The sequence below is a fragment of the Leuresthes tenuis genome, unplaced genomic scaffold (assembly GCF_036924035.1).
Source record: "Leuresthes tenuis unplaced genomic scaffold, fLeuTen1.0.hap1 SCAF_14, whole genome shotgun sequence".
Classification (NCBI taxonomy): Eukaryota; Metazoa; Chordata; class Actinopteri; order Atheriniformes; family Atherinopsidae; genus Leuresthes; species Leuresthes tenuis.
This window is the reverse complement of record NW_027325368.1, coordinates 9,455,340-9,478,925: the sequence shown is the minus strand read 5'-3', so window position 1 is coordinate 9,478,925 and position 23,586 is coordinate 9,455,340. Positions and strand designations below refer to the sequence as shown.

Genomic DNA, 23,586 nt, shown 5'->3' with positions numbered 1-23,586 from the left:
AAGGACATTGTAAAATGTGTCTAGAAAAGAGCAATATAAATAGTTTATTATTATATGTTTAGCTTTAAAAAACTGTTAATTTCTGTAAATATAAGTGTGAGAGATTACTTACAATAATCCATGAACGTAACATACAGATTCAGTATACCTGTGCATGTAACCAGTCGTTGCGGTTACATGCGATTGTGTGTGTGTCCACATCTCTCTGCAGTTAAACCCCTGAAGTCCCAGCTGGTGGTAGATTCACTTCAAACAATAGTTACTTGCTGTAAAACTGGTCCAGACAAAGTGGTACAATATGTAAAACATTTAATTTCACTCAAAACTGTTGCAACACAGCAAAAAGGGAACACACAGGAGGGTAAGACCACTGTGTGTGTGACCACTTATTTGACTGGAGTGTCCATTCATATCGGTCCACAGCGTAAAACAATGTAGGTTCTGTATAAAGCTCAAAGAGAGTACAATGATTATATTCTTATATGTTTCTGACTCAATTTGTTCAACATCCCACTACATCCATCAAGACATCTGCATTTCATGTTTTGGTATATGACCTTTGAAACATTTAGCGTCGTGTAACTCGCTACGAAGACTGATACAGATGTAGGAGGCAGTGGACAGAGACATTTGTCTGCTTACTTCAGTGCAGTCAAATACCAATCCCTTTGTTTTCACAGTCCTATTACTGCTGCTCTGATCTCACTCACAAATGCTAAGGTTCAGGGTTATGTATTTTACTCTTCAAGATTCAGGATTACCATCATTTCCGCAAATGTTCACCTTCAGTAAACACACACTCTATCACTATCACTTGAGGACAGTTTCTTTTTTTCCTTTGCCTTCCCAGAACAAATGTAAAAGTTGTGGTGGATCGAGATTTGCTCTCTCCACTTTGCCTTAGATGAAGTGAAACTAAGTGTCAGGAATAATAAGATTTTCCAAGGCAACTACTGTCAGTGTTTTTCACCCATGCTTTTTCATTCTTCACTGTTTTTCACAGTTTGGCTTTGTGATGAATTTGTTTTCTGTCAGATTTTTGGAAGGTCTTGTTCATTCGTGTTCTGTTGTGTACTAAGCTGCCTGTCCTGGCTAGAACACACTTGCAAAAGAAATCTTAGATCTCAACAGCTCAATGTTCCTGGTTAGATAAAGGTTAAATATATGTATATATAAATATAAAGAGCAATCAAAATTGCAACTAAAAGTGTTCTTTGCAGTCAGAGCATGAAGCATGAACAAAGAACATCTGAACACCTGAAGTGTGTTGTTACAGGCCTTAGCAATAAATCCTTGGACCCTGTGGGTTGTAATTTGTGGACTGGGTTTTCTTTTCACAGATGTCATCAGAAACCATCAGAATGGTATCTGGGGAGTTTGGAAGTGAGTAAACACTTCAGATTGGTTCAAACTCTGCATGTGCCTGTATGCATAGTGACAGATTTAAAAAGCTCCACATAGAACACTTTTTTTTTTACTTTTTACTTTTTAGTCATAGTTGTTGCAGTCTACATCCTGCATGTTTTACTGGTTTCCACTTCTTTAACACACCTGATTCAAACAAATGGATATTTTCTAAGCTTCTGCAGAGCTTCGTGAGGAGCTACTGACCTGCCCCATTTATATGAATCAGGTATGTTGGTGCAGAGAGACCCGAACAGGAAAACACTGGCTTGATGTGATGACATTTCTGGCGAGGAGCAAGTCATGCTTCAGGGAAGCTGTGGCATAGGAAACAAGGCTACGGTCTGTGGGAATGTGATGCTCAAGCATAAATAAATCTACACTTGTCAGCATTTTTGGAAGAACTTGACTATGATGTTGTGAAACCTTGCGTTAAAAACACTTGTCAGTATTGCCATATTGCATGTCCACTCAAGATTTTTTTTTGTCCTGATAACTCCTGAAAATTGACTTATGAGTCATTTTCAGGAGGATTTCTGTTAAATGTTATGTGACAGATGCCAATGACCCTTCAGTGCCTGAGTGGACGTCTGACAGGGTATCTCACTATTTGTGTTTTTACCAGTGCAAACAATATCTGTTAACATCCAGTGAGGCGCTGCATTGGGATTATCTTTTCACTTCCTTTGACTGCAGGATACAGGTACTTTAGTTGTTAACCATATCATAACGCACTAATGTGTGCAATGTCATACTAAAATAATTAGAGAATAATCTAATTCTCTCAGTATGTCATCCAGGCTTTAGAGTATTTCATATATATTTGGTTTCATATGATTTATTCACAAATTTCTCCAGTCTTGTTGTGCAATTCTACTTTTGCTGTGCAAGTGTTTCCTGATAGATTTTTAGGCTTGATCCCAGTCACAAAGAGAAGAACATTAATTGGCAAGACAACTGTAACTTCAGAAGAAAAAAGGTTGGCAGTGATCTCTATTCTTGGCTTACACATTTGAAAAATCCTGATAGATTAATAGCACTGACTGTCAGAATATGATGGTCCATTGCCAAGAAGACTTGGACTCAGTCCCTGTAATGATACACTGTGTTGTCTTCAGCATTCCTTTTAGACAATTTGATATGTTGCTTTATCCCTTCAGTGTTGCTTTCAGTTAACATGCATTTGAAAGAATAACTGTCCGAGAAGCCATTTATCAGTGCCTGGGACTCTTGACTTTGGCACTCAGTGTAAAAAAAAAAAAAAAGCTTCAGCATTCATGAGAACAGGCCTGTCTCATGTGCTGTAGACTGAATTATGATACTGATTTAACACTTACTTCTGTTGCAACTATCCATTTGTAAATTGCATTGTACCTGAACAAGACAAATCTGAGGACACGTTGAGGAAAACAATCAAAAGGACTTAAGGTTGTGCTAGCTGTCATGAGTTTTTTTTTTTTTTTTAATGTCAGGAAAATGGCCGCCATTCATGAACTGCAGAGTGAATGCCTCATGCAGCTAAAACTGAGCAACAGGGAGAAGAAAGAGAAGTACCTATAATGTAAGATTAGGCCCATGTACAGTATGTACTACCAAACAGGTTGAAGAATAGGCTGACATAAAAAAGTCCTACCAGTTGTTAGTAAATGCTGGTCTGAAAGACAGCACAAAGGCACCAATCATGGCAGCACAAGAACAGGCCCTGAGCACAAGAGCAATTGAGGCCAGGGAGTGCCACACCAAACGGGACCCCACGTGCAGGTTGTGTAAGGAGGCCTCCAACACAGTCCAGCACATAGTAGCACGACATGCAGACAGGTATCTCATACATGTAAAGTCAGAACCAAGTGGTGGGGATAGTGTGCAGAAACAGGGAAGAACACAGTCTTTGGAACAGCAACAATACCGCACAGGCCTGTGGTAGAGGACCCAGAAAGTTAACCAACCACGTGAGGGTGAGCAGTGAGTCTTTGCTTAGAGGTTGTACTAACAAAACAGTCTTTTTTTCCCTCTTTTTTTTCTGTCCTTTTTACTTCTGGACATGCACATGGTCAACTGCAGGCTCCACAGATAATTAAAAGAGTGTTGGCATATGGCAGTCTCCATATTCAGACAAACGTGTCTGTTTTACCCATTTTCCAAGAGGTCAGGAGTCAGGAGGTGGTGCTTAGATATGCAGATAGATCTCTTACAGAATCTGTTCTAAAGCAGGATAGGTTTTCGAGCTTTGACATCAGAACATCCCAGTGAGAAGTAAAAGGGCCTTCATGATACCGAAAACCCAAGACTTGAACCAGAAGTTAAACCATGAATTATATTTCTAATTACAGATCCCTGAGCTTACCTTAGGTGGTACCGAGCAAGAGGCGAGGTATACACCAGGCAGGTCGCCCGTAAATCACAAGGCAAACACTTGGAGACAGAGGAAGATTCAATCTCAGGGTTGCTTATCATGTCACATCTCTTTGGGACTCTTGAGAAAACCCAAGCAGGCTCAGCATTAGCGAGCAAACTTATCACAGAGGTGTGGGAGGGAATCTTAGCTAAGTGATTTTTGTCTAACTGCTCTTTTTTGGTATTTGGACTGAAACACAAATGAAGTGTGCCAAACAACAGGTGTGAATTGGACTGACCTGACCATCTTGGTACGCACATTTTTACAATATTTTTTATTCTATCTTATGAAAAAAAATGAGTACCCTGAAGCCATGTTCTTCCATTGGCATCTCTTATTAGATAAGACCAAATACACAGTCTTACCACAAAACAAATAAGATGCTATTATGTAATCACACTTACCTTTGTGTTTTCTGTGAAATCCCCGTTGGTTTCATTTTTAGGTGTTAGTTACAATTGTCTGGGGGGGCATATTATGTAAGAAAGAGTATCTGAAGTTTTGGAATGTCTCACAACCGCACATATCATTATACATGAGGTGGGCATGAAGTCAGGTTTCCCATCTCTAAAAGAATTTACTGATTAAGTAAGACACTTTTCCAATATACTGTTACTGAGCCTACTGTAGACAGCTGAGGTTAAGTTAAGGTCCCTTGCCTGCAGCCCCCCTAAAAAAAGTAGACTCTGATGTATAGGGGACATTGGCTAGGCAAAAGTAAAACTGTTATGGCCCAAAGCACAAACCAAGCCTTTTTTTGACAAATGAGGCCCCTCTGTAGCAAACCGTTTAAACTCATGCAGTGACTTGTTAAAGTTTATCTGGAGGAGATACCTGAAGCGTGTTTCATTCTCAAAACCTTTGGATGAAACTGAACAGTACAAAAGCTAATGAAAAGTGCTGAATTCAGTGTTCCCTAAACGTACTTTTACTAAGAAGGCATACGTGTGGTGATTTTTTATTTGTGTTTTTTCTCCTAAGTTTCTTCATCTTTTTTTAACCAGCACTGGATCATTTTTTGAAAACACCAATTCCAAAAAAAATTGAACCTGTGTAGAATGTAAATAAAAAACAGAATGCAACCTTTTGCAAATCTCATAAACAAATGCTTTATTCATCACAGAACAAAGAAAACACGTTGAATGCTAAAAGTGAGACATTTTACTATTTTATGGAGATGATTGGCTCATCTTAAATTTGACAGCAACACATCTCAAAGAAATTAGCATGGGGTCATGTTTATCACTGTGTAGCATCCCCTCTTCTTTTAATAATCTTCAATGGGAACTGAGAGGATTTGACTTAGGATTTGAGTTGCTCAACAGTCCTCGTTCTTTTTTGTTGCATTCTGTTTCGTGATGCACTAAATATTATATATATGAACTGCAATCAGGCTGCAGGCAGGTTATCTATTACAAAGCCATGCAATTTTAATAGATGGAGAATGCGGATTGGCACTGTCTTGCTGAAATTTCCAGAGACTACCCTTAAAAAGAAGTTGTGTGGATGGGAGCATATGTTGCTCTAAAAGTTGGCACTTTGATAGGCACTAATGCACCCCGATTCCATCAGAGATTCAGGCTTCTGAGCTAACCACTGATAACACGTTCAATCTCCTCAGCATCTGTGATTTACCAACAGAATTTTAGATTTTGATTCGTCTGACCTCAGCACAGTTTTACACTTTACCTCAGTGCATTTAAAATGAGCTTTGGCTCAGACAGGACAGCTGCGAATCTGGATCATGCTCACATGTTGGCTTCTTCTTTGCATATGTGCAAATATGTGTGAAGCTTTAATCTGCAATGTGGAAGGCACGGTAAACTGCGTTCACAGACAGTCATGTGTGAAACCGCTTGCAGTGATTTCCATGACAGAATCATGCCTGTTTTCAGAGCAGTGCTGCCTGAGGGCCGGAAAAGATCTCAGCAGTGTTTCTTGCGCGCAGAGACGTCAGCAGATTCTCTGGGTGATATTATGTACTGTAAATCATGAAAAATGCCTAATCTCTGTTCATCTGAGAGATTCTGCCTAGCATGTTCATTTTATACCCAATCACTGTTTTATACTGACCTGTTGCTGATAGACCTAGTCAATTTCAACATGTTCTCCCAGCTGTTTCTTTTTAGTAGCAATTATATTGTCTAGATATTGATAACATTTTCTATTGATAACATGTTATGCTATGTAACGTGGGTTGCAATAGGCTGATGCAGAATATGTGATATCTGTCTTTGTGTCTGTAGTTCTCTTTCATCTTCTATCTAGTGACAGTTTGCCATCTAGTGGTGGATAATGTAAACTACACTGACTGCATCTGATGAGTGCATTGTCTCACCATCTGTACAAAACATGAAGCTGTAAAAACTTGCATATGGAATAGTTTCAATATCCGCAAAAAAGACTTGAAATAGTCAGAATCAATAATTAACGCTTGCTTTAGGTTTGAGTTTTTAAAGCTCTCCTGGAATAAATAAGAAAGGAGGGCTTTTTATTTGAGAACTAATTTTGTATTGTTTTCATGTTTAAATCACAGTATAGTAGAATCTGTCTCCATAAAAGGTGCCAAAATACCAGTTAAAGAAGAGAAGGAAACTAAACTAATGTAAACAGTCTTGGCATAAAAAACTTTCACAAATGCTTTTTAAAATGTTTCATGAAGTTGAAAATGCATTCATTGTATCAATAGGCTTCCTTAATTGGATCTGTGCAATTAAACTGCAAATGCTGAAATGCAAAAAAAATCCCTGAAGAGCAATAGGTTTTTGTCTTAATTTTAATCGCATTAATTTATATTTACATTATTTATATTTTAATTCTGGCTGTCATACTAAATACCATCACCAGGTGTTTCCAAAAGTAACTCTGCTAAAGAAGAAGAGCTGCTGGTAAATAAACGTGTCTAAGTGGATCGAGAGAAGAAAATAATCGCTTACAACATTCACTGTAAAGGATCGTGCTAAAAAATGACCATGTACCTCTTTCCAGAATTCAACAAACAAAGAAAATATGCTGGGGGAGATTATGAAGCAATCAAAGTCAAGAAGAAACCTGTCTGCCTGCTCATATTTGCAGGGTTTGTTTTTGTTTGATCTCTTTCAGTGTGGATATGGACAAGTGGGGTCCTTTCCACGTGTATGCAAACAGGAGTAAATTATTTCATAAACTACCCATGCTATCTGTCACACTTGTAAGCAAGGAAAGTTTAATGTGTATGTGGTCATTTTGTATGTTGTACTTCTCTTTGTGACTATTTTGTGGCGGGTATTGGTCTGTTGTTTTGTATGTACTTACTGGTACATTAACTTTTCGTAACAATGTCATTTACTTACATTTATTCAAGCTTCTCATGTTGGTTGTGTAATGTATTTTTGAGAGTCAAAATTCTGGGATAGTACAAGGAGCTCATGCTGTAGCTCGGTAGGCCGCTTCTGCGGTCTGTCCGTGAGTTAACGCTGGTAGTGTACTGTCTGCCACTGTTGTGCCTCAGCCTGTGTTATCTGCGCGGTGGGTTGTGGGTGTGTGAGCGTCGAAGTAAAATGGCGGACTTGGCAAACGAAGGTGAGTTAGTAGCAGTATAAGAAAAAGATTACAGTTCCCGTTGCAAAGTAAAAGCTGCCCATGCATTGTCTGCATATGTGACAACTGAAATGAAGCGATTTGATCGCATGTTAATAGTTACTTCAGGTGAAATATAGCTCCGTGGCGTTTAGAAAACTACAACGTTAGCAAACAGGCTAACAATGCTAATGGTTGGGCTAAGGGTAATACCTGGAATGCTTCGGAACGCCCTCGAATGCTGCCTTCTATTAGCCGGTTCACCTCCTAACACTAGCACTCAGCTATTTATAGCCGTTGTGCCTTGCCATTTGTGGCGAATTTACGAATTTCTGTTGATACAAACCTAGGCTTGCATGAGATCCCATGATGAAAAGCACACATTTTGATCTAGAAAAGCTGTCAAGACAACACCGGTCTAGCTGCTACTAAGCATTTACAGCACTACATGCTCTAGTTTAATGTAGTTGCAGTGTCGCCTAGCGTTCTTTTGGGCGCGTAGGGTATAAAACGGCAGTCAGGACAATGCTTTAGTGCACTTCTTTCGGTTTTGTGATTATGTGTTTATTTCGCCTAGAACTGATTGTACCGATCTTGTAATCGTAAGCAGTTTATTAGATTTTTGATGGCATACGTTGTGATGAGAGATGACTCATGCGGGATGGAGCGCATTAGCAAGCTATGTATAGCCTGCAAGCTAAACTACGCTCGGCTTTATGGAACAACCGGGGGCGACCGGCTATTTGCTGGAAAGGGTCAGATAGTTGAAATGCTAGCTTGGTTAACATAAGCCGGGAACATCTTGGGTTACTTGAATGTCTGAAGTGAATAGTAGCGTTGCATGCAGGTATCCTTGCATTTTTCTTTGGCCAAGTTAACTGATGGCAATTGGATACAAAAGTGGCTGATAAATTTAGGTCACACATCATTTTCAGGCTTTCATGCGTCAAACGTGTTTCATACACAATCAGGATGAGCCACGAGGGCTTGTGTCAAGATTGTGATTGTTAAACAATCCTGGCTGAGTGTTGCTGGCTATTCGCCTGTTATTGCATACATGTAGGCTCTGATAAGCCTCTGAACAGCAGCGATGCTACACCTGCTCAGTGTAATAGGCCCAGCTTAGACACAGGAAAACCATTGTCTGATAACGTTATTGGATTACACACCTTACAGAGGTTACAGCGTGAAGCGAGATGCTTTAAGGGGCCTGAGGTGCCACCACAGTATTTAGCGTTTCCTTGTTTGTTATGATGACAGCTTATACATGCAGCCAAATGTAGGTGGTAAGCTTTATAACATTTTCTTCCTATTTTATGACATAAGTAGTTATAGTTGATGTTTGTCAAGACAGATTGAATGAACATTTTATTTCTAATTCAAGCACATTTGTTTCCTCTGTTCAGTTTAGGTCTACATAATGTGATCTTTTTCTACAGGAACTCCTAATAGGATTGCATGATTAAGTTTAGTCTGGGATTAGATTTCTCTTGACTGTAAATGAGACATTGTTTATTTGTACCAAAACCTGTTTACTTTAGGACACCTTTTATTGTTCATTTGCACACGTTTGTATTTGATTTTCTATTTGTAGTTTCACTAACTGAACGCCTTAACATGTAGATGTTTTGAACTATCTTCCATGCATCTTCTGTTAGAAAATGAATAAAAGATAATTGTGCATTTTTCCATGTTTTTGTTGACTTGGTTTCACTAAGTGTTGAGTTTTGGTTTTTAAGTGCTAGATGACTGATTAGTTATGTTGCACATTACCTTCCTATCTTTATTAGCACTGAAGTCATTAATGCTTTTGATGTGACACTTTTTTTTTCAACGGCAAATCATGAATTAAATGGGGAAGATGACTGCAAACCTTTAGATAGTGCATAGATGACTAGCTTACATCTTTTCTTAACAGACAAGCCTGCCATAGCGCCTCCTGTGTTTGTTTTCCAAAAAGATAAAGCACAGAAGGTAAGTTACTGTATGTTAGTGGCGAAAGCCACATGTTGATTATTTTTTTTTAAAGAAATTATTTGTAAATATTTAATGTTATTGATGATGTCGTTGGAACTGAATTGTTTAAGAAGGCACGTGTTCAGCAGAAGTTGTCCTGCTCAAATCTTTTAAATTTAGCTGGTTTACTTAATGGAAAGTCAAAAAATATCTTGGTCAGTTTGATTTTTGTAGTAGCTCTCTTTTGGTGTATAACATACTGTTCTCTCTTGCAGCGGTCTGCGGAGGGCTCAAGTGCAGAAGATGGCGAAGGTAAGGAGAAATATCCCTGCTGACCTCTGTTTTTCTTTCTCGTTGATTCTTCGAAACTGAAATTTTACTGAAATGTTTTGTTACTACTTTCAGATTCAGATAAAGATGATGGAAGCTATTGTCCCCCTGTGAAAAGGGAACGAACCTCATCATTCCCACCCCCACATTCTGGTAAGGACATGTGGTAACTAAGCAGGACATTTCTTTTTCTTGATTCTTGCTTGTGGTGTATACATGGATTTGTATGTTCAAGTGCTATTCTTGTGTGCTACTTTGCAGTTCCCAAGAACAATGTATTCATGCCCTCAAGTTTCTGTCAATCTCCTACTGGGAACTCTGACTCTGAGCCAGGTGAGGTATCTAAATCACTGTTAGTTTTGCTCCACAGCTCTGAGTCGCTCTGCTGTATTAATCTAAAGGTTAAAAAGTTGGCATGTAATTTCTCAGCATTTTAAAGCACCAAACGCAATGAGTTCATTACGACTGATGAACAATAATTTTCCATAGCATTATGCTAGAAGTAATTTTTGAAAATGTTTGCTTTCTGAAGTCATGGTTGCCAGACAGACTTCAGTAAACTTGGTAAATTCCTGCTCTCTGACAGGTGAACTTGCCTGTGGTCATTATATCTCTGCAACAGGTAAATGGTTGAGAGGTCTGATATCACTAAGCAACATAATGACACTTACAACAGCTGCTTTTACTGAAGAGAGCAATACATTTGAAACAACGCATTTCTTAAAATGGTGTGAATAATGCACAGTTATGGCAAAGCAGTCATTTTCACATCGTAGACTTGCAGATGCTCAGATTGGATCACTTAGTGTCTCGAACGCGAAGCTTTTCCTTCTATCCTCGCTGCTTAAAGTCCCTGTTATTCATAGATGTGCACCCCACAATTTTGACTTGCATAATTATATTATTTTTAGGTATTTATGGGTGCAGACTAAAGATGTTTGTAATTGTTTAAATAAACCATTAATTCACGTAGTAAATACTGATCATATTTACATTTCCGGGAGTTACAAAGGCAGAGTAAATTCCAGATTAGTGCGTTCTAAGTTGGGCATTTTTGTATTAGTCCAGGCTGTTTTTTTCCACCAAGCCTGTTTTTGGATAAGTTACTTTAGAAAAATAAAAGCTGGTCGTCATGTTTTCTCCATTCTGTGGCTGCTCCAATGATGTGCATCACTCTGTATCATCTGTTGCAAGCAGACGTGCTATAAACATAGCAGAGGGAAGTGAAATTGTTTTGTTGCATTAGCCGGGTTTAATAATTGACAGAACTTGCTAGCAGTTTTCTCGAAACTTCAGTAATTCAGAAAATGTTTTCATTGTGGGAACGATATGACCTTGAGTAGCCTGCGATGTAGTTGGCATATTTGCATAGCCCTGTCCCCTCTCTGAGCATTTTAGAGGACTAGCTTATTAACTATTATAAGCCACTGTGTAAAGCCGGCGTGCCATTCAGCCTTATTTTGTTATTCTTTTTTTTCTTTTCTAGACAACCTTTACTTTTTTAACAGGTGATAACTTGAGTTTGGGTGTCAATCATCTTTTGTAGGCGTTGGGGTGTTTTAAGTAAGGTTTTTGACACGCTTGTACAGGCTCTATACTGCTGCTTGAGTAAAGTGCAGACATTTTCCATGTTGCATTTGGCAGCATTCTCCTCATTTGACAGAATGTTTATAATCAAAAAGGATGAGACATGAGAATTTTATTTCCACCAAAATAATTTGTAGTGCTTTTTGGTCAGTCCTCATCTGCATAATTTAGTCAGGATGTTTCAACAAGGCTGCATAGCTGACGCTTGCCAGGCCAATACCATGACAAGAATGCATGGACAGTGTTGGAAAATCAAAAGTAAATGGGGCTGATTTGTAAAGCCTAATAAACAGCAGCTTGGTATCTATTGCAAGTTATGTAGATGAACTGTAACCATACAGATGGGAAAACACAACATTTGACCACAACTATACAGAAAGTCAGGTCTTGCTTGCATGAACAGCTAAGCTTGGGAAAAAGCCTCCTTTGGAAATTGCACTTCAAACCTCAGCAGTAGTCATGTTTGTCCATCATTCGTACCTTCTTTTGTTGTGGTAGGACTTATACTGGGTACATTCTGTCATAGTTTCTTATTATGATTATTTTCTGTTTAATATTACATGGTGCCTAAAGGCAACCAATGGGATTTGCCAACATTTGTGGTATGAGCTGTTTTTATTAATGTAGTCCTTTCCCAGTTAAGGCAGAAATCTCATATGTCCGGTTCAAAGCAGTTAAAGGCAGTTATCAACGTATGCGCCATGCAGACTTCACACACACTTAGTGTAAATTGCCTGATAAACCAGGTTAATATCTACCAGACATTAGAGAGATCTCTTAAATGCTAAGGCCAAAAATATTCAGGTTTTCACAAGTGCTTTTTCTTTTTCTATCCTACCACTGATCAGAGCCAGGTCATGCCAAGCTAATAAAGCCAGAGAGCTGGAGAGACAGAGGTAGAAATAGATCAGAGACCAAGGAAGCTGCTCTGTTACTTCAGAAGAATTGGATTGCTACACAACTCTTGCTGCTCTCCGAGTGTTGCTGTGGTAACTGGCGCTGTGGTTAGAGAAGTGCAAAGACAGAAGTGACACTTCCATTTTATATTGCTGACTAATTCTTGACTTATTTATTTATTTGTTAAATCTCTGTTGCCTCGTGTGTTCTGTTTTACCAGAGGAGAAACCTGTGGGATTCCGTTTGAAGCCACCAACTCTTATACACGGACAAGCACCAAGTTCTGGTAGGTGTTTGTCAGTTTTCGTTAATGTGTTACTAAGTTTACTAAAAATGGGGGAAAAAAAGAACTTCACACCAGACTTGCACACTTTACATCGCCCCTAGGAAATTATGCATCTCTACTTGAAGACCCAGAACAATCCATTTCATTTAAAAAGTATGAGACAAATTGTCTCTGTTTCAGGTGTCCCAAGTCAGAAACCCAAGGAGCAGCAACGCAGTGTCCTCCGCCCTGCAGTTCTCCAGGCACCGCCCTCAAAATCACATATAGAATCTAGTGAGTATAGTTTATACTCTAAATTAAACATAAATAACACGTGGACACGTGCAGAGTAACTACTGTTGGTCTCCGTGTTAATGTGTTCATTTCTCTTTAACATGCGCGAGGGAAGAAAATGTATTCGCTGATAACGGTTGTGAGTGTAAAATTAGATTCCAGATCAGATTTTTATCGGCTGGCCTCGATTTGAATCAGGAAGTAGAAGTCGTTCAGCTCTGACTCAGTGCGATTAGTGATCGTCGGAGTACATACAGCCGACCGTATTTTAAGTAAGCTAAACACAAAACTAATACTGTTGGCATAGCAGTGGCCATAGACAGTGGCAATTGCCCCAGAAAGTCTGTAACCATGAGTGCGTCTGCTAGCAAACACTACTGCTGTTGTAATGTGGGACATGATCGACTTCGCATGCATGAAAACAAGCACAGCAATCTACAGCAAATCAACGAGAGTGTTCCGGTTACTTGATCATATAAAGTATTGTAATATTTTTAGAAACCGTGCCTCCTTACAGTGGTGTGTCCTACTTGTAATTTGTTGCTGATAACTTATATCCATCCTGCAGTGAGGAAAAGGGACACTGAACACACTGAACATAATTTAGATAAGTTGTACCTATCCTGGCCCCATTTAAATGGTTAATAGCTGATAATGTCTTATTTAAGCACCTCTGTCTGGACCTATTTCTCAGCTGTATGCAACGTCCTAAAATAACTCACAACCACATTACCCACAATGCCATATTCTTAAAGAGACAGATTTGGCTGGTAGAGTGATGGAACCCTTGTGTGGCGCATATGTGAGTTTAACATCTTAAAACTATCTTTAATATGATTTTGATAAATTTGCAATGAAGTACAATTAACTACACATAATGATGTTTTTTTTTATCAGGGTTTAAAAAAAAAAAAGCACCATTTATGACACATTAATTTCACATACATTGTAGGGTTGTAATAATGACGGGTAAAACAGGTTTAGCTGTCACTCAAAGCACCAATAGGTTTGAGTGTCAACTGCAAACCTCTTTTGGGTCAAAGACAACATGTCTGCTGTGGCTTCTGCTGTACTTTTATGTTCTATGATCTCCCACAGAGAAAGTAAGAAGTGCCATAATGTCTTGAACATTTTCTCACGGTGTCTGACATACGTTGGTTGATAGCTCAATTACCCTTCTGTGCATGTAAACTGGATCAAGGACAGTGGTCCAATTAAATGGCCAGGTCAGACTAGCTGTAGCTCCACTCAACTGTACTGATGATGCCCATGTGTTTTATATATAGTTTTAACATTTTTAAAAAAGAAATCAAAGACAAATTGATCACTCTATGTTTTAAGAAACTATATTTAAGATGTGCACTGATATAAACATTACAAACTGTTAGATTCTCTCAACTCTGGGCTGATTCGTTCAATATTTTAATAAAGAATGACAGAAACATAAAGATGGTTTGTTACTGTATGAGTTGAATAATGCTTGAATAATTAACAACCTAATATATTTCTGTAAAATATGGTACATAAAAACTACTGAGTTAATTAAATTTTGTGTCAGACTAGCTACCTCCACATTGCTGTTTACTTATAAGTTCATTTCTGGGTCAAGCCAAGAGTAATTGGTGGTGATGAGAGGTGTCCCTCTAATTCGATTTATCATTTCGATAGTTTGACTCTTGAGCCTTTTAATCTGATTAAATAATCAATCATTTTACATATCTACCTGCCTCTCATCTTTCATACAGCCATACATAGTTGTCGGACATCTTTATGATTTATCACTGTCTGACAAGCCTTGTGAAGTTTAGAATAATGGTCATTAAACGTCACTGAAACACAAGTTTTATCTCTCAGGATTGTCAGGTTAGCCCCAAAAAGACTTTAAAACAAGTGTTTTATGTCTATGCTGTAAGAACTTCCATCAAACAAGAGAAAAAAATAAATATGTGGAAACTGGTAACTGGCCAGTTGAATCAATTATAGTGAAATGTTTTAGCGTTGCCAAGTTGCTCCATAAACAGTCTGCTAAAATATGTGTTTGATGTAGCCACAGTTTATGGATAAAACCAGTAAATTACCTCTCTTTATGTCTTTAAACATAGATTCCAGTTGTGGAACCAATGGTGTGAAAAAGTCATCAGATGGATCACCTGTGACCCAGTCCCTCTTCCTGAACAACAAAGAGCACTCGGCTATGCTGAACAAGTCACTGGTGAGGAGTGGCTTAATCTAAACTCAAGTTTAGATTAAAAAGCTGGATGGTTATGGAATTTTTTTCTTCTCATAAGTGAGGCTTTTGCTTCATGTCAACATTTGAGTGATGCTCCAGCACTTATTTAAGTCCACTGACAGAGAAATGGCTTGAAACAACTCTTATGTCTGTAACAAAGTGTTTTAAAGATAGTGGTTATCTGTGTTGATCCCGTCGTGCATCTTAACTTCCTCGCTGCAGTTTAAATAAAGGGGAAAAGAAAAATAGAGGGAAATGCCTCAACACAGAACTTTACTGTCACTACCTTTCTGAGCACACATTTCAGTGAATCATGTAAAGAAAGCATACTCAGAGCTATAAAGACACTATACCACCTCTTTTGCTTTACAGACCTCAGTTCCTCCATGGTTACTGTCCTATTTTCTATTCTTATCCAGTCTCTGTTAGTAAAACCCTTTTACAAGAGCACATAGGATTTTTCTGAATTGGGTTTATAATACAAAGTTGCACATTTGTTTGTTATTACCTCTTAAAAGTCTGAAACTCTTAAGCGGTCTGGATGGTGACCCAGTCTTTTGTGTTCATTTGTGCAGGCAAAGTCGAAAAGTTTGCAGGAGCTGTTTCTGAGAAAGAAATGATAAATTGGAAAATTGAGACATGGGTTTCTCTATCCCACTAACATCCAAATGACTCCAAAGTAGTCAGTCATGGGCTTGCGTCATTAATTCAGTTATGTTCTTGATAGTTTTATTGTGATAATTTGAGAGATGATGAAGCAAATGTATTTTGGCTCACTCAAATTTCCTCAAACACGCTAACCAATCAGATCACTTCAGTGTCTTTTGACTGTTGACATAAGAGGTAGACGGGCATAGCTTATGTTTACGTTAAATAGTTTAGGCTCCAGTGTTTGGTGTGGGTGAATGCAAACATGCAGAATTACTTTAAAAGTTGCATTTGTGTCTTGAGGTGTCAGTCTCACAGAGATACACTGGTTCTTACATTTCCCCACAAACATCAACATTGGGTTTGACATCGTAGCATGTGCCTAATGAAACGGCCCAACGTGAGTGAATGACATCAATTGTACTAAAGCAGTATACAGAATAGGCTAGCCAATGCTATTAAAGTATAGCCTAAGAGTTTGAGCTAGTCTCGACTGCAACAGTCAATTTAAAGAATGTAAGAACATTCGCCTTGTTGCATTAAAACAAGCCAAAGAAGATGTCTAAGTGAAATACTCTGGTGTAGTGGAGGGAGGGAGGCAGGCACATCCTCCTATGCTGGACAGCTAAATTACGATTTCTCTGTGTGGATGTATGATACTTATTTCTATAATTTTAGCTGCTGTTAGCTGCACAAAGTGCACATGGTGTCACTTGGACTGGTTATGGTTTGCTGTAAAAATGATTTAGGTAGTAAAAAGACAATAAATAGAAGCTGAACCTGGTGCTTTTTTGTTTCCCGTTTCAGAAACATGAAAATGAGGAAGATGGAGCAAGTGATAACAAAGATGGAGGCAGAAGAGAGAAGAAGGAGACTGATGTAGCATTATCTTTTGTGTTTGGTCAGAATATCAAAGACAGAGCAAAAGTAGGTTGTTTTTTTTTGTTTTATATTGGTTTTACAGCTGACAGTGACTCGCAGTGAGAGTGTGATTTGAACCACTTTCAGACATGAGAAAAGAAGCATTAAAGACTTCATCTGTTTAAAGTTGTGGCATCAAGTCATTTAGAAACTGGTCACTTTTTCTGTTTGTGTTCATCTCGCCTTGTTTAGACATGCCCGTGAAATTGTGTGTGCAACATTAATAGGTGAAACGCGAAGGAGGAAAAGTTGAAGGATATTGTTATTTATTTGTTTCATAATGCATTCTAGATCCAAACTAACCCACCGTTACTGTGTATGTCGGTCTGTCATTGAGACCTGTGCCATGTTGGAAGTGATGCGTTTCTGTTTAATTTAGTCAGATTGCCATGTTAGGGCAAAGCACCGGGGGTTAATTCAGATGTGTTATTCATCTTCTAACAGATAGCAGTGTATGTCTGTAAGGTGACAGATGGATGGAAATAGTTGAGAGGTGTTGAGCAACTTCGTCTGGCGACTTTTGAAATTTCACACTAAATAGTGAGATGTCATATTATATATATATCTATATCAAATGTCATGACGCTTCCATGCATTTCTTCACTTTGTTACCCGAATTATCTTGGAATGACGGATATGTCACATAAACATTTTCAAGACACACAAACTGCAAATTTTTAAAAGATGCTGATAAAGATGAGTGGTTGGTAAAGCTGAAGGTTAAACTGCTCATGTTTTTTTAATTTATTTTTGATGGACAGTTTTAAGTTTGCCAGAAAATCATCTGGAAGAGGAGCATTTTTAAAAGGCTTTGAATGGGTTTAAGGATTGTTTACTTTGTAACTCCAGTTCCTGATATTAGATACCTTCCCATGTTTTTTCTCTCTAGTTGGAGGAGAACAGTACAGAAAACAACTCAAAGGATGGCGTGCAACTGGACTCTCAATCAGAAGGCACTAATTATTTCTTACAGTACATCTCTACCCCAAGGTAATGAAACTGGGCCCTCCTTGACTTATTTTTAGCAGACCAATTTAATTATTAACACGAGTGCACTTACTGATTCCTGTTTTTTTTTTTTTACTTCTGCCTATTTAGTTCTAAAAATGCCACAAACAGTGCGGACAGTGGAGCGAAATTTGTTTTTGGGCAGAATATGTCTGAACGGGTTCTGGTAAGTTAAAGCAGTTACTTAGTCAGTATTCTGCCGTATTGGAAAACTCTGAATTATTGAGCGTCAAACAAGTTCCCGTGATCAGCCTTGTTGTATTTCAGAGTCCCCCAAAGGGCGAGGCCTCAAATGAGGAAAATAAAGAGGTTTCAGCTGCTCCTGCTTCAGAGCCCTCATCACAGGAAACCACCCCAGAGAAGGGTAAAAACACATTCCTACTGATTATGGGAAAAATGGTTGCTATTTGGCTTGACTACTAGTAGATGTAGTAAGCAAGACATTAAGTTAGACTGTGGCAACGACCACAAATAACAAAAACAAGATGTGAAGATTGGAGAAGCAGTTTGCCAGAAAGTCAGCTCCAACATGTAACAGAAAGGATCACACTATTACATTTTGATATTTTGGAGTGTTTTTTAATTGCTAATGAATATGTTTACACAACTGAGTCTATGGCTGTAGACTGATTTAGACTGTTTCATACAGACTTTACCTTTGCTAACTATTGTATATACAGTAATGGGGGTAGGCAGATATGTTTTGGTGACTACTTTGTTTTAGCAGGGGGGGCAGGCAATGAGTCTTCTGTCTGAAAAGGATCCAGTTTCAGCCTCGGGTCTTTGATCAGTGAAAGCTGCATTCTTCAGAATTTTGTTGTTTGAGATTGAGAGCAGACTCTTGAAGCAAAGTTCAAACTATATACCCTGTGTTTCATCTTTCCAGTGAGCAGCGTGTCAGAGTCTTTGGAGGAGTCTGCAGCAGCGTACACCAAAGCCACAGCCAAGAAGTGCATCTTAGAGAAAGTGGATGTGAAAACTGGAGAGGAATCGGAAAGCAATGTTTTACAGGTAGAACACAGTGCAGGTTTTTTTTTTGCTTGGATTAAACGCCTGCAATGAATACAGATGTCAGAAAGTAACACACGCCTGGTTTGTTTGGCATTTTTCTCCAGATGCAGTGCAAGTTGTATGTTTTTGAGAAGACTGCTCAGTCGTGGATAGAAAGAGGTCGAGGGTTGCTGAGACTCAATGACATGGCTTCGACAGACGATGGCACGCTACAGTCCCGTCTAGGTAAAACACACCTGCCGAAACTTGTCCTGGGAGAAAAAGATAAACACCTGGGTGTAAAGCATGGCTTGACTTTTTATTCTTCAGTGGATGGTGCATATTTTGTTTGTCTGTGCCAGATATGCTAGATAAGTGCTGTTGTGCCATCCTATTTCTCCATATCTGTTTTTAATTTCCATTTTATAACAATACCGTTCACCGAACACCAGGTGGAGACAAAGTCATGCACACACCATGGCCCTGTGTAATTGTGGAGCAATAAGTCCTTTTTTTTCTTTTTTTTTTTTCTTCACTTTTTTTAAAAATAAAATAAAGTGAGTGTTTCAGCAAGAGAAAAGAAGATCCTTAACAAATTAATTAATTTATTTGCCTGTTTGCTTCGGTATCTATCTCTACTAACAATTCTGGTTATGTCAAATTTTTGTTGTATTTACACTGATTAATACATGATTAGCAGATTGAAATCCTCAAAAACATATGTGCAACACTAAAAGGACCTCTCCAGCTCTGTAGTTGTATTAACTGTGCTTGATTTATCTTTTCACAGAGAATCATAGCACTCAAACACAGACAGAACGGCACATCAGCTGTCTTCTTTGAGATCTTGTTTAATGCTGTTGTGTCTTTGTGTGATTGAATCTTGCCAGTGATGAGGACTCAGGGCAGCCTGCGGTTGATCCTCAATACAAAACTTTGGCCCCAGATGCAGGTAGACAAAGCCAGCGAGAAGAGTGTGCGAATCACTGCCATGGACACAGAAGACCAGGGGGTCAAAGTCTTTTTAATATCGGTATGTACATCAGAGAATATAATGGGCCAGTGCAGCATTTATTTTCAGGGTTAGAGGATTTTTAATCATTCTTTTTCTGCAAAAAGCTCCTTTTTTAAAAATATATAGCTATAGAAAAAGGCAAGCAGAGTGCAGACATGCACTTTGATATTTAATTTTTCTGCACAGATGGGAAATCAGAAAAAGGCTACTTGTGTCTGTCACGGCTTTAAGTCTGCTAGATTTACACCATCCTTCACACTTTCTCATCAAAGCTCTTTGTATATTCAAGCTTTTGGTGCCCGCTGTTCCCTTTTTAACACAAGTACTGCTTTAATTCAGTTTGTACAAAGCTACTGTTCACAAACTCAGAACTTTCTTCAGATGTTTGGCATTAAAAAGCGTCCTGGAGCTTAAAGGGCAGAATTCCTGTTTTTCAGGCAAACATTTAATGTGAAACATCTGTAGATAGCAATGTAATGTGTTTGTGTTCAGTGTTAATGTGGCTGAGCTGTGTATACCTTTATCTGCTCATCTTTAGGGTAGTTCAAAAGACATAGGTCAACTGGCTGCTGCGTTACATCATCGTATCTTAGCCCTGAAGAGCAGGGCGGAGCAAGAGACAGAGACCCCACCAACAACCATCCCTGAAGCAGAGGTACCGCAGTCTAACGAAGATGACAGCGACGAGGAAGACAAAGCCTCTCCTGCAGCTCCTGCTACAAGTCAGTGATTTTCTTTTTCTTTTTTTCAGCCCGAGTGTGTGTTTATTTATTCCCCTACTGCATGGTTTATTTAGTAATTCAATATATCAGCCCTGTGTCATTTTTACTGTGTGCATGCACCCTAATGAAAGACGGGTGACGGAAAGGTTACTCAAGTCGATGGCACACAATCACAATTAAAAACCACACAGTGAGTGTTAATTAGTTTTCCTGCAAAGAACTGATGTTGAGCCCACATGTTCCTAAGATAGTTTAAATGTCATTTTGTGGTGTTTTATAAATGTACTCAGTCTGAGTCTGGCAGCACAGTTGCAGAGGTAAGAAACTTTGCTGCTTATGGATGGTAAGCTAGCCTGGGAAACTTATTTAATTTCAGCAGAGGAAGAAAGAAGGATTTCTAAAACAATGTGTTGGGCTACATTTCTGCAGAGCGTTGTCTCAGTATAGTTTATGATCTTATTTGGAGTGTTATCTATATTTTCCTTTTATTCTAAATTTAAAATCCACACTCTTACAGTGCCATAGTCAACCTGCTGCCACTCTGTTTCTGCAGGTAATTCAGAGGGAGGTGAGAGCCAGGCAGCAGGAAGCACATAGCGTCACTCTCGGACAGCCTGCCAAGATGCCACTGTTTAGGCATTTTGCTGCAGGCATCTCCATGGACACCCCTTGACCAATATGGGTCCTCCAGACCAGTACTTTTGGATATTAGAAGTCTAGCTCCAGGAAATAACCCCCTGTGCCGGAGTGTCTCACCCAACTTGTGCAGTTCATCTTCTCTGCATTCAGCGTAATATCCGGAGTTGTTTCTTCCCTCCCTCTCCTGTTTTGTGTTTTATTTTTGTTTTCGAGTATTTTTTTCCTCTCCCGATAGCAAAAATAAAGACTTCAAAGCTTTGGTTTGGGACTTTTCTGCTCATCATATTGATGAGTGTAAGGGTGTTTTCCTCTACATTTTAAGTATGGCACATGTTAAGACTGCAGTTTCTACTTTGGGACCTTTATACTCACTCTACAGTCGTACCTCTGGACTCCACTTATCCAGAGGAGCTTCATTCACACTGTGTTTGACTAGTCATCCAGTCAGTTGGTCCTACATCAAGACCAACCCTCCTCCTAACCATCCCAACCAGTCTGTGCGTTAGATTTTGGCAAATGTAATTTATTTTTTGGCAGTGATTTTCATGAGGCATCTCAACACATACGTGCTGTTTGTAATGGCTAGCCAAGACCACTCAAGTTGTCATTACTAGCAGTTTCTTATATTTCCTATTGACCTATATTATAGTAAATAAAAGACTCAAACAATGCAGTTTCCACTAATGTGAGTTAATGATGTGAGGACAAAAGGGCAGAAGGATTCATCTTGAATTTTTTGTCAGAATTGATACGATGTTTTTCATTCACCATCTTGTTTTTTTTTTTTATTAATTGAAGAGTGAGCTTATCAGTCTACATTCTGCATGTAACTTCTTTTTATTCTTTTCAACATCCCAAGGTTTTTTTTTTGTGTTACATATTTCTATGTTGGAAATTATATAAACTTTTTATCCATTTACATTTGGAAAACATGTTGGAATGAAGACTTTACGTGTGGAAAATTTGAGTGACAACTGTAATACCCTTTGAATGTCATGTACATTTGAATATATCATTTAGTAGCGCACCATGTTTTCTCATCTCCTCCAACTGCCCCCATTTACAAAATAAACCATTTTGGACTGACTGTGATTTCCTTTTTCTTACCAAACTCAATCCTCTGTGCTAAATTTGAAGCTAAAATCTTGTCAGAGTGAGCATCACTGCTGTTTTATACACTGACATTGTCTCTAGTAACGTTCTGTTGTAGTAGTGCAAGCACAGCTGAAGAGAACAAATTTCAACCTTGGATATGACAGAATACATGGTATGCGGGGGGCTCATGCGTTTTGTATTCATGTGTTGGATCTGGCCCACAGGTTGATGTATGCAGCGCTCTGACTATGCCGAGCAGGAGGCAGATTGAATCTTGCTTATATACAGCATTCATCAGACACAAGGTCATGAATATTTGATGCATGTACCTATTGCCGGAGCCTAACGCTACAATATACATCCAAACTAAAAACAACTGCCTCAGCTTGCTAACTCTTTGCTTTTTGAACCTTTCTACTGTGACTTGGCAGGGAAGCATTTCTCTGCAGCATCTCCTTTACATCGCTGACTGTGAGGAGAAAGTCAGAACTGAACGCATTCTGGCCTCGGATGCTGAGGCGATAGCAGGTGAGCCTGTGTGTAACTTGAAATCCAAGACACAGATTCTTCTTTGGCACCATCAGGAATTGAAATGTTTGTTTCTGAATCCCATTGTAATGGATGGTCACCTCAGTACAATGAAGTATACACTTTAATAGAACTTATAGCACAAGTTCTGCAGGATTCTTGCCTCATTTCAGAAACATAGTCCCTTGATCAAAAAATAGAATTATGGTAGTTCATATAGACCATATAGTGACAAAGTGCTTCACAGTCAGAAGATAAGCTGTAAAAGATTGAAGTACGAAAACTCTGACCACAAGGAATAAAACTTGTACTACAAGGAAAAAAACAGAAAGCCATAGCGGAGGAGCTGGTTTTTAAATCGTTTTCATATTGTTTACACCCTTGACTTTATTAGACTCCCATGCCCTGGATAGAAAGTATAAACTTATTACCATGAAAGGCCATGTATGTCTACAACAGGTGCAACATAAGACTTACACGTACTGAAATGCCTCTTTGTTCCTCACTAGTCGGTGTTGAGAAAAAAAGGCTGCATAAGTTGTGATTGCAATGTTTCTCTGAAACAAGAAGACCAGTTGCAGTTACTTATTCATACTCCTAAGGTGTCAGCTGGGCCTGATGTTTTCACAGGGTACAGTGGAAATAGTTGTTTATGGCAAGTTTAAACTTACTAACAGACTGTCACTCATGTTTAGGGTCTGTCAAGAGTCCAGAAACCAAACAATCTGATGGGGCGATGTGAATGTAGGGAGAACAAAGTTATTTATACTATTTGTAAATGCAAATTTGGCATCTGATTTGTCCTCTTTGCAGAAGTGTATTTCCCAGACAGCATTTTAAATATCTTATTGTAGCCTAGCATCTGGTTATTGAAATAAACTCACTGGACCTCCACAGCTACATCTAACCAGATTATTTCTTTTAATCTTTCGATCAAGAGCTTTAATCTTAATCGATCAAGGTGCTTGGTCAGCACACAGAGTTTGTGACGTCCTTTTTAACTGCTTTTTGTTTCTTGTTACAGGATCCGAGTCTGTGACTTGTCACCAGCTTGACTGAGGTATATTTTCTCTTTTACTTTTGTAGATTTGATTTAGTGTTGCT

The 23,586-nt window shown here is 38.7% G+C and overlaps 1 protein-coding gene across 3 annotated transcripts; it reads left to right on the top strand.

Annotated features, from left to right (window-relative positions):
• Positions 1-7,310: 7,310 nt before the first annotated feature.
• ranbp3b (RAN binding protein 3b) lies at positions 7,311-21,946 on the top strand. 3 transcript variants are annotated; one of them, XM_072363284.1, is made up of 17 exons: positions 7,311-7,360; positions 9,276-9,331; positions 9,589-9,625; positions 9,719-9,796; positions 9,905-9,976; positions 12,348-12,413; positions 12,594-12,686; positions 14,789-14,898; positions 16,372-16,491; positions 17,375-17,475; positions 17,584-17,659; positions 17,761-17,857; positions 18,380-18,504; positions 18,609-18,729; positions 19,374-19,516; positions 20,037-20,220; positions 20,774-21,946. In XM_072363284.1, exons 1-17 carry the CDS (start codon positions 7,339-7,341, stop codon positions 20,815-20,817), a joined length of 1,545 nt encoding a protein of 514 aa, XP_072219385.1. In that variant the 5' UTR covers positions 7,311-7,338; the 3' UTR covers positions 20,818-21,946. The 3 variants fall into 3 exon arrangements, with proteins under 3 accessions (XP_072219385.1, XP_072219386.1, XP_072219387.1); XM_072363285.1 differs by lacking the exon at positions 12,594-12,686; XM_072363286.1 differs by lacking the exon at positions 16,372-16,491.
• The last annotated feature ends 1,640 nt before the right edge of the window (positions 21,947-23,586 follow it).

Coding starts and splice junctions, on each gene's coding strand:
- ranbp3b (XM_072363284.1), top strand. CDS start 7,339: ATGGCGGACTTGGCAAACGAAG. Junction 12,414..12,593: donor CGGACAAGCACCAAGTTCTG/GTAGGTGTTTGT, acceptor TCTCTGTTTCAG/GTGTCCCAAGTCAGAAACCC. Junction 20,221..20,773: donor TCCTGCAGCTCCTGCTACAA/GTCAGTGATTTT, acceptor CTGTTTCTGCAG/GTAATTCAGAGGGAGGTGAG.